This window comes from Rhipicephalus sanguineus, chromosome 1 (assembly GCF_013339695.2).
Source record: "Rhipicephalus sanguineus isolate Rsan-2018 chromosome 1, BIME_Rsan_1.4, whole genome shotgun sequence".
NCBI classification, from domain to species: domain Eukaryota; kingdom Metazoa; phylum Arthropoda; class Arachnida; order Ixodida; family Ixodidae; genus Rhipicephalus; species Rhipicephalus sanguineus.
Genome location: NC_051176.1, coordinates 262,529,944 through 262,541,159, shown reverse-complemented (window position 1 = coordinate 262,541,159; position 11,216 = coordinate 262,529,944). Strand labels below are relative to the sequence as shown.

Here is an 11,216-nt window from a genome sequence, read left to right as displayed (position 1 = left end):
ACATTGAACGAACACTCGCAAATGCAATTTGTGGGCGCAGGATCGGAACGAGTGGTTATAGCGACGCGTCAACATAAACGCACGCATAGATGTACGAGGCGATGCGACAGCCGTCAGAGAAAACGGCGCGAGCAGCAACTTTGATAGGGATAAACCGCTCTCAAAGGAAAAGATCCTGGGACTTACACCCAAGCACTCTTGCATGTATCTACAAGGCCACAAGAGCACTTCTTGGAGGCGACTGGTCTGTACGAATGCTTGTGACTGCAAAAGCGAACATTCTTCAAATGAAGTGTCTACTCTGACTGTCTCTTTACTTTTCCTTTTGTTACATACCTTCACCTTCACCTAGTGTAGGGTAGCCACCGGGTACGCACTTGGTTACCCTGCCTGCCTATTTCCTTTCGTTTCTCTTTCTCTAGTACAGTCAAACCTCTTTATAACGAAGTAGCATTGGGACCATAAATTAGTTCGTTACATCGGATATTGGTTGCAACAGCAGATATAAAAATCGGCTCTACCATATCAGCGATCTTGCTTGCTCAAAAATTCTAAATACAAAAACTCATTATTCTAGGCCTTCAAACCCACTGTAAACGAGGCAGTCTTTACCTGTCTCCTGGTGGCATTTCAATATAAATAGCCCAGAACATGAGACGGTGAAATTACAACAGAAATGAGTTCGAAATAAAGTTCATTTGACAAAAAAGGCCTGCGTTTACATTTATTTGAAGAAGAATGGGATCTTGTCTGGTGATATGATTGCCGTAACTTTGTTAACCTCATTTTTAACAAAATATTTAATGTCAAAACCACACATTTAAAAAAAAATGTGGTTGTGGATTGTCTTTCATGTACACCTTGAGAGTTTTGAGCTTCGCGCGAAACAAATACAGTAAAACCTCGGTGATACGATCACGGCTCGTACGAATTTCGGGGTGATACGAATTTTTCTGTGGTCCCGGCCAAGGCCCATTAGCGTGCACTGTATTGGAATACGGTTGTTGCGAACCGATTTGCACCCCGCGACGTTTGATACGAACGTACGCTAGCGCACAGGTACGAACAGGTGCTGCCCGCGCTGTCGCGGAAGATGCGGCAGTCACGCGCGGGCGCGGACATGCGCGCTGCGCGACCATCCACGGTGCGTCGTTGCCCCCGAGATAGTGGGCACGAATCTTGGAGGCCTTTAGGCGCCTTCGCGTTTGGATTACAGATGAAGTTGACGCCGCGCTTTTTTTTCCCGACGCGTTGACGCGTGCTCCTGTGATCGAGGCAGCAGCGCCTTTGTACTGTGTTGACACGTGCCTGCCACGTCGATGCAAGCCGTGTCCCCGCAATCAGACGTTCTATGAAACAAGACTGAAACTTGGGCTGCGGATCCGTCATGAAGTCCTATAGACCTTATGCAAAATTGCTGCCATCTGTCGGAGGTTTGACGAAACTACCGATTCGGCGCCATGTTGGAGGCTTGTGTCCGAATCGTATTGCTATCGCTGCTATAACTTCTTGCTTGTATCTGCGTTGATAGTCGGCAATCGGGGCATAAAAATGTCAGACGAGCCTGTACACGTTACCAGCATTTCCTAGTTTTTACGTTGGCAATTATTACGTGTGAAGAACTGCCTCGCAACGAGAAGAAGGTACATGTTTGTCACCGAGTTACATGTAAGCCGGTCGTCGCTGAGACTGAAGCTTTGCGCTTGGTTGTAAATTTTGTCTGTTTTTAGTGTAGCGAATGAAGTGTTGTTATATAGCTATCGGAATATCATGCGTGTGGTGTAGGATTTTTGGGAGGAGGCATTGGCGCGCGACGCGGCTGAGCACAGCGATGACGGTAAGAAAGTGCTGTTGATCCATTTCAAAGTGTATTTCATAAGGGACAGCTACGTCGACCGAATGTATTGTGCATCTTAGTTAAAAAAAAAACCGTTGTCCTGTTTGTTGTTTTTGAAACAATGTAGTCACTGATGTATGTTTTGCATAGAGCTACCGCACGATTAAAATGTAAGAAAGGTCCGCTTTTCACGCACGTGAAAAGTGAACATGAAACGCGTTAGTTACTCCAAGAAGTAGGCGCCAATTAGCTAGTATTTTATTGAATTGCCTTCCGACGTGTACTCGTAAACAACACGATCCGCCAAGAGTATTCGCGTTCACATCGTCGCTTTCGGGGCCTACTCGCGCCCTACAATTTCAACTCTTTGCAGTAAGGCAGTTTTGCGTCGCCGACTGAACGCTTGCTAAACCATCTCAGCGCGCAACCAACGGTAGCGCACCGATGGTCGAATGTAACACATCTGCGGGAACAGCATGTTATTTCAGTTTCATACGAAAAGTACCACACAAAAGCATCTCTTAATATTTTATAGCACAAAGTGGTGGATACAGGATTTTTTTCCGAAGGGCGATCAGCGTCAGCTGGGAGAACCTGACATGTGCTCTTCTTGGGGTATAAATAAAAAAGGAAAGTAGGGAGGAGGGGGTGTCAGGCCATCCGGGCCGCCCCTCTGAATTCGGCAGTGATAGCACATGAAATGCTTGAAAAATACGCATAGTGAAGCAATACGCGCGCAAAGCACCCCGCCAGACGCTACCTTTTTAAACTACACAATCGAAAACAAACTACAAACAACACGTTCCAGCACAATCGGTTCGTTCGCTGAGAATCGATGACGCGTCTGTCTAACATGTAATTGTTATCGAAATGAAATAAACAAAGTAATGCTGTCAACCAGGGGCGTAGCCAGAAATTTTTTTCGGGGGGGGGGGGGAGGTTGAACCATACTTTATCGATGTTCGTGCGCGCGTTTGTATGTGCGCGTGTATATATACGCCAGCAAAACTGAAAAATTTCGGGGGGGGGTTGAACCCCCCCCCCTCCCCCCCAAACCCCCTGGCTACGCCCCTGCTGTCAACAGCAGCGCAGGCATGCGCGAGTAGCCGCTATGCAGCTTTGGAGCTCGTACACGAAGTCGGTTTGCCTGTGCCTGCAAAAGTACACGGCGCGAAAACTGTCTCGTTCTGGCATGACACGAAAGAGTGTTCTCTGATGAGTGCCGATGCTGTCACATACCGCATATATTAAGAACGGCGAACGTAAATACGACGTTAATCGTAAGCAGTAGCCGGAGCAACGGAACGATCTGCCGCTTCCCGTCGGCCGCAAGAAAATCTAATAACACATGGAGGCTAGTTTCCTGCTAACCTTTTTTCAGCACTCCATTTTCCTCAATCTGAGCAACACGGCACACGAAAATATGTCGGCATTGCCGTTCCTATCAGCCGCCACATGTCGATAAGTACGCTCCGTGTGTGCACATGCGGAGCGCGCTTAGCCTTCAACATGGCGGAAATGCGCACTGCGGCCGCTAGAGGGCAGCAATTTTGCATAAGGTCTATTAAAGGTGGATGAAGACCCCAAGAGACGAAGCGGACGGTCTTGGCGAAGAAGCTTGGCATCTATCTATTGTGTACAAAGCGCTTCTTAAGTCACTTTCGCCGCAGTACTCTCATGTCATGCAGAAAAGCATAGTAGGATTAGGAAGGGCCTAATAGCGGTCACGGGACACAACACATGTGGTTCATTAATTACACACGCGCGCATGCACCGTACATTTACGAGTACAAGTATGATCGCATGACATCTAAAAACTTTACTGGCAATCATCCAGGGCTGTTCACGACGTCGCTGCGGCCCTGAGAAACACTGAATCAAAACGTATGCCAACTTTCTTTTGTCGCATGTTAATTTTCCATGTTTTCTGGTGATACGAATTTCAGATGATACGAATACTTTTGATAACCCCGCGAGATTCGTATCACCGAGGTTTTACTGTATATCTTTGGTACAGCCGATATCGTGGTGTCTCTCGATCCTGGTGGAAATGAAGACTGTGAATTATAGTGACAGATTCGAGCATCCTTTTCGCGATATGAGCAGGACATAGATTTTTAAATCGCGTTTAAAAGTAAAAAAAAGAAAAAGAAACCGGTATGTCGCGCAGCTTGCAGCTGGATTATGGAGTCGTTCACTTTGCTGTACGTATAGTGTGATGCTTTCATGCGCATCGTATTCACTACTCAAAATTAGAGTATGCATATTATTATCCATCCCCACTCTATTCTGCGCTGCTTACGAGGTAAGGTAAAAAGAGTTGCACGCTGAGAAGCGGCGCTGCCTTGGCAGTAACTAGTGGAACATGTCAAGCCGCTGCGCGAGCGCGCAGGGTGCACGCATGCGCAGCAAACCGTCGCCCACACACAAGATCCGCTCTCGCGCTCACCTCCCACTGTTTGCAGAATATGTTGCGTGCGTACGACTTCACAGTCGCCGCAGATCGAAAATTTTGATTGTAAATGTTTCTCGGCGTTTTCCGCGTTACCATTCCGTCATTAGACACTCTGATCGGTAAACTTTCCGCTGCGCTAAATAAAACGGGTACCATAAAAAATGGTTGTACGTCCCTTTAAGAAGAATAAATGTCACTGAAATAAAGCGTGACCAACCAAAGTTAGTATTTATTTCGCTATAACCAATAATTTGCTATGTAGCCTAAGTGTTCGTTATAAGGAAGTTAAATTGTACTACTATTCGTACTGTCACTGCTTTGCTGTTATAGCTTATCTTCCAGAAACAAAACAAGAACGAGAACATGTTAACTTTTTAATTTTAGATTATTATTTGTAATTAGTCTCTGTAAAAAAATTATTAACATTTTAAACTTAATCTTACCGCTAGCACTGCTACCAAAGGCGTGGTGCACAAGATCTTTTTTTTTTCGTCGCTTCTCTATCAGAATGCGACCGCAGCAATTGAAGGGGCGACCTCGTACATAGCAACATGACACAATGAACCACTGCGCCACCACGGCGGTCCAATGGCCGCCATTGTGAAAGGGTTGTTTCATAAATCCTGGATTGAATGGGCAAAGCTTTCCGCTCACAAAAGCTGCTTTTCAGTGCCCGGCACCTTTCGCTATCGACTAATTCATTACTGTGTTTGGCCGTGCACGTTCTTCAGTTGGATTCTTATGAAACAGCTGTACGAACGAGAGCTTCGCGCATTCATGCATGTCCGTGCTCTTTCAGCCTGAACTCTCGGAAGGCATTGAATCGTCGTAGAAAATAAACACAACGCAGAGATAACACTCGCTTGCGCGCTCTTCATAATTAATGACAGTCGGCCGCGCCCACCTTAGACAATCTTTGCAACGTCCAAACTCGTCCAGTGCGCATGCCCGTAGTGAGATTTTTAGTCACATATGCTCGCCACCGGTCGTTTTCACCCTGTAGGCTAACTTTAAACCAACAATGGATGTATTCATGCGTTACGGAGTTACGTGTGACGTCACGTCCCATCTTTCATCGCCGCAGTAGCTTATTTGATTTTTAAGGCACAGTTCTGGCGCTTACATGATCACAATACTGTACACTACTTTCAATTAGAGATCGTTCAAGCAATGGGGTCACTCTTTCTCAGTTTCCTGCTATGAAAATAGCGTTTTGTTTTACGTATTACTCTGCAGATTCCTCAAACACCTTTAACTACTTTGAAACTGGGATTCTACGTGCAGTTTAATTGTGCAATTTTAGAACTAAAGCAAAGCCCTGATTAAGAATCAGTTTGATAGATGCTTTATATCTAACTGCACGTCCTAACTTCTCACATAGCTATGTAAATGCGCTGAATGAAGCGCAGACGAGAAACGTAACAGGGGACAGGACAAGTGGTGCGCAAACTTTCAACTGTTTATTTTCGCAAAAGCACGTCAAAGATATACACAAAAAACACTGAAGATAACAAGGACTATATTGCAACGTGTTGTTCATCGAATGAGGTCATTTTGGTGCTATCATGCTCCGCATGTGTATTCCTAACTAATGTGGCGGTTGTCAATAAAGTTAAATGCTGCCTCACTATTTCGAGTACATCGGGCGTGAATGTTCGTGAATTTGCGAAAATAAACAGTTGAAAGTTTGCGCACCACTTGTCCTGTCCCCTGTTACGTTTCTCGTCTGTGCTTCATTCAGCGCATTTACATAGCTATGCCATACCAACTAGCCCAAATTGAAGCTTTGCTTAACTTCTCACTTTCTTTGGAAATGTTTGTCAGCCCGCCGCGCTGATGGTGCATGACTGCTGACCCGAAGGTCGCGTAATCGAATCCCGGCTGCAGCGGCCGTATTTCGATGGAGGCAAAATACTAGAGGCCCGTGTACTTAGATTTAGGTGCACGTTAAAGAACCCCAGGTGATCGAAATTCCCGGAGCCCACCACCGCGGCGTATATTATAATCATGTCGTGGTTTTGGGATTTAAAACCCCAATAATTATATTTAAAATGTTTGTCCTCTCCCAAAAAGCTTAATTATTTTGTGCGGGCTTCCATACGGGTCCTTCAGGCTATACATAAGGTGAAATAAATTCAGATTCTATATGCAAAAGTGCTGCGAAAAACTAGTGGTAAAAAGAAGCAGTAACGGATGATTGTACAAAAGCTCAAAAACTGACACAGACTTAAGCGCTCTGCGATGATGTAAAACTTTCCACGGCGGTCACCTGCGCTAACGCGCAGCTGCTACATTTCCTTTCGTTAGTTGATGCGTGCTGGTTACAGCGGGACTTACAGGCGTTCTTTTTTTTTTTTTTTTACAAGCTGCACTTCAAAAGCCCTTGCATTTGAAGCCCACGCGGGTCTTCACTGCTGCGCATGGTTGTCGCGCAGAGTAAACCTCATTCGCACGGGGCAGCGGCGTTGGCGGCGCGCGCCGAGCGGCGGCGCTGGGGCCCCGGCGTCGTGGGCGACCGCACGAGGGCGTGTTCCGAGAGAGGCGCTGGCGCCTCGCGCGGCGGAGCGGGGATCGGCGCGCGTCTCGCAGGGGGGGGCGGCCGCGAAGACTGCGAAGCCGCCCGATCTGTCCTTCGAACGACCCCGAACCAGTGGGAGCACGACGGCGACCGGGGAGATGTCGCCGGTGGCGACGGCCGTGCCCTGCTAGAGCGAGGAGGATGAGCGGCGGCCGCTTCGACTTCGACGATGGCGGCACCTACTGCGGCGGCTGGGAGGACGGCAAGGCGCACGGCCACGGCGTCTGCACGGGCCCCAAGGGCCAGGGCGAGTACTGCGGCTCGTGGCACTACGGCTTCGAGGTGTCCGGCGTCTACACGTGGCCCTCAGGCAGTGGCTACGAGGGTCAGTGGCAAAACGGGAAGCGCCACGGCTTGGGCGTCGAAACGCGCGGCCGCTGGCGCTACCGCGGCGAGTGGACGCAGGGCTTCAAGGGCCGCTACGGCGTGCGCCAGTCGCTCATCTCCGGCGCCAAGTACGAGGGCACCTGGGCCAACGGCCTCCAGGACGGCTACGGCTCCGAGACGTACGCCGACGGAGGTCAGTCCGCCCCGACCTTGGGCGCCGCCGCCAACTATTTTCGCGCTAACTCCGGTGGCCGTACCTGGCGTCGCGGCCTGTAACCATGGCGACCGAGACGCCCTGCTGGCCACATCCCTGGCCTCTCGGTCTCCCTGGCTTTAGGGCCACCCAGTACACCGCGTGCACTGAGGGCAGGGCCCGCGAGTCAGCCTCAGGCTATATATAATACACACACACGCCCAATAGCGGCCATGCTCCTTGGCAATGTGTTCCTTCGGCCCATGCCCAATCGAAACACGCTTCTATGCTGCCGTGACCACGAGCGAGGTCCACGCTTTACGTTACTGCTTTCTCGACGTTCCATGAATGGCAACACGGCACGGAACACGAGTGGCCCATTTCAGTGAATAAGTGCCGCCAGAGACACCTCAATCTGGCCAACACTGTTTGTGCGCCTGTGCTTGGGTGTGCTTCCGTGCATGTGTATTCCTCAGCATGATGAAATAAACAGTTGACGGCATGAGTTATAGCGCACCGCAAAAAAAAGGACTCGAGGCTTGTTATCTCGAGTATCGTGAACGTAAACGCAACGTTACTCTGTTTTGAATTGCATGTAATGGTCTGGTTAGGCACAAATTAACTCGGAAAGACGTGGAACTAGACCAGCCAGAATGGGTTTGTAAAGCACTTTGTGCAGCTTAATAATGGTACTACATATGCATGTTCGTTTTTCTCGTGCTTGAAAAATGAACGCTCGCGGTCACTAAAAAGTAGAACGTGATCACTTTATTTTCGTATTGGAATTGCATATAAATGCACCACAGAATCCATCAATATTGCGGTATCTGCGATATTTGTCATTTAGCGCGTTCTGTGCCCACAAACACATGCCTTCGATTCTTAACATTTCGCATGAGAGTGGCTGCTATAATTCTGAACGACTTCCTTTCATTGGTATCTTATAGCCGCGCACGTTTCATATTTTCTTCATTTGAAATGCGTCACCGTGCATCAAAAGAATGACCGCGCGTAGCGTGACAACACGAAATTAGTGGCCTACACGACATTGAGGCATACTGCGCGATGTTGCGGCCGCCACTGTGGTCCCTGCCAGCAGCAATTCGCTGGACCCTCGCTGCTTGCACGTTATTGCTCAGAGAAACAAGGATGAGACAAGAAAGCTTAATTGTAACATTGCGTGCTCCGACGTGAAGTGTCATAAGCGCACTGCTGCCATTCTACAGTCACGCCCATCACGAGTGACGAGTTTCGAATGCTCAGTCAACGCAAATGCGCAGGTATTATGATAAGGAAAAGTAAGCGTGCAAAACAGAGGCGCAAGAAGAACTGCACAAACGGCGTAACATCACGGAGTGGGAAGCAGCGGTCGCTTAAAACTAGCGTTCTTTATAACGGATATCACGTCTCACGAAGCTGCAAGGCGAGCGCTTCACGCCTGGGATACCGAAAAAGGCCAGCTTTTCTTTCTGGACGCTATAGCGTGCAGGGAAGATCGGTTGACCTGCGCTTGGGGAAAGCCGAGTGTGTTGTCCTGGAGAGAACGGGTCGAACCGCGCCCCCAGACACGAAGCAAGGTTCAGCTGGTGCGCCCCGGGCCGGCTCGAACAATCAAGTAAAAAGCTTCGCTCCGCTTCCTTTGCCGTCGCGTGTATAGCGAGCCGCGCTATTTACAGTGCCGCACCGCCGGCACAAAGAAAGTCGGCGCGTTCGAAGCGGGGAAAAGGAAGCTTCGGCTTTGCCCCTCATGACGTGTAGCGCGCGTGCGACGTGCTCATGATTTGGAGTTCACGTTAAGTTTTTTTTTGTCAGATACCTGTACGCAATGTCGTCTGTAGCCCGCAGGTTGACGTTTCGCTACATAGTTACGCTGTTGCATAGTGACGATTCTCAGACAGCGAGCAGTTTGTGGGATCTTTGTTTCGTGGATGGATGTACTGGACCTGCGGCAGCGTTTATCTGAGCGACAGTTGTGCGCAGTCGTTCTTGAGTTTAATAACGTGAGTAATTAGTGCGTGGCATTCGTCTTATTTGGAAGACGACACGGTCAGTACAAATAGGTATCACGAAACAACGAATAACGAGCCACAAAGACGAGGGCATGTACTCTGGCCTCCGTCTTTTTGGCTCGTTCGTTCACTATTCCCCGAGTACTTGCCGAGATACGTTAGTGCCCCAACCACTCCTGCTGTTCCTATTTTCCGGTTGACCGCGGTTTTCTTCGGCTAAGTGTTAGACGAATATCAAACGACAACGTTAACACTCGAAGAATTTCCTTTCAAATTTCAACTAAACGCGTGTAGAAACTCACGTACATTGCTTGAATCTTACGTGTATGCATATGTAGGTTTACCATTCAGCCTATTGCTTCTCTATTGGCTACTGATGCTAAACATGTAAGGCGTGCATTTCGCGTCGAGATTGTGTCATATGGATCTACTTATCTGGTTCAATCTCTACATTCTACTTGGCAACAGGGAGAGCGCTTATGGAGGGTTACTTGAGCTGTGACAAAATTTGTAGCCCTGAAAATCGGTGCACGTCCGTTTGTGCTTACGGCGGGGAAAACGCGGTATCGATGTCTCATCTGTTTTGTTATCGCACTGATTTTCTTTCATCACTCACCATCTCACGTAGCTGGTGTAGAATGTCAGGCCTCCAGATTGTCATTCAACTTTCTTTCCTGGGACGCAGCCTCGAGCCTGCATTACAGCGCCGATAGTCGCTTGCCATGCGTGCACTAACAGCCGTTGACTGACGAACGACGACAAACAAGGCCACCCCTGCTTTTTGACAGCTCAACAATGGCTTGTCACTCGTGTCGTCAGTGCGTAAATATAGAGAGGAGCGTGCGTATCTGATGTCTTTAACGTGCTCACAGCTTCTTTAGGCCGACACAGGCTAGTGGCTCTCGTACTGCACGCAATTAATTTCAAGACACAACATTCCCACCAGACGCTTACTAAACGCGGCCAGGACTAAAAGTAGCATTATACACTGTGAACTTTTATTTTGCTTCGTATGCTTATTTTTCATAAAGCCTTCAAAAGAACCACGTCACTGCCGAGTTATTTTAAGCTCAGACGAGCATCGCCTGCAATGAAAAACAAGACAGTTCTTGAATTAATTAAACTTATCACATTTACTTATTTACGGCAAACTTCATTGCACATGTTTTTACTGAAATGTTGAAAGGAATCGCCATAGACATCTACTTATCTGCTTACACGTTGCAAAACAAATTGTAAAACAAGATAACTGCGCTAAAAAGCAGTGAAAAACAAAATGGCTGAACGAAGCGGGCATCAAAGCGGAGGACATTGAGCCGTGCACTGAAGGGGCGCAGAAATAGCAGCCTTTTTGTTGTTGTTGTTGTTTCTTCACTCTCTTATGAAAATGATCATGCGCACAGAATCCGTACAATAACTCACGAGGCCAAAAATCCCGAGTGAAAGCATGGTAACTGCGTGGCTTAAAATAAACGAGGTCAATGTTCTATGGCTTTTTAATCGCAAGCAAGCTGCCGCAGAACTTTCGCTGTTTAGAAGTGAAAACAACTCTTTCTATATCGTGCGTTCGGTATATGCAGAGATCCCGAAATGGTCGTTCATCCAATGCCCCGCCACGGTGGTCTAGAGGCTATGGCGCTCGACTGCTGACCCGAAGGTCGTGGGATCGAATCCCGGCCGCGGCGGCTGCATTTTCGATGGAGGCAAAAATGTTTGAGGCCTGTGTACTTAGATTTAGGTGCACGTTAAAGAACCCGAGGTGGTCAAAATTTCCGGAGCCCTCCACTACGGCGTCTCTCATAATCATATCGTGGTTT

General features: G+C 48.2%; 1 protein-coding gene across 2 annotated transcripts in view; it reads left to right on the top strand.

The window, feature by feature from the left end:
• Positions 1-6,817: 6,817 nt before the first annotated feature.
• The window catches only part of LOC119378856 (junctophilin-1), an 89,640-nt gene continuing 85,241 nt past the window's right edge, over positions 6,818-11,216 (top strand). The window contains exon 1 of one of the 2 annotated variants that reach the window (XM_037647902.2): positions 6,818-7,390. In XM_037647902.2, coding sequence (XP_037503830.1) covers positions 7,012-7,390 — 379 coding nt within the window. In that variant the 5' untranslated portion in view covers positions 6,818-7,011. The remainder of the gene's footprint in view (positions 7,391-11,216) is intronic. The other variant, XM_037647901.2, reaches the window with a different exon arrangement.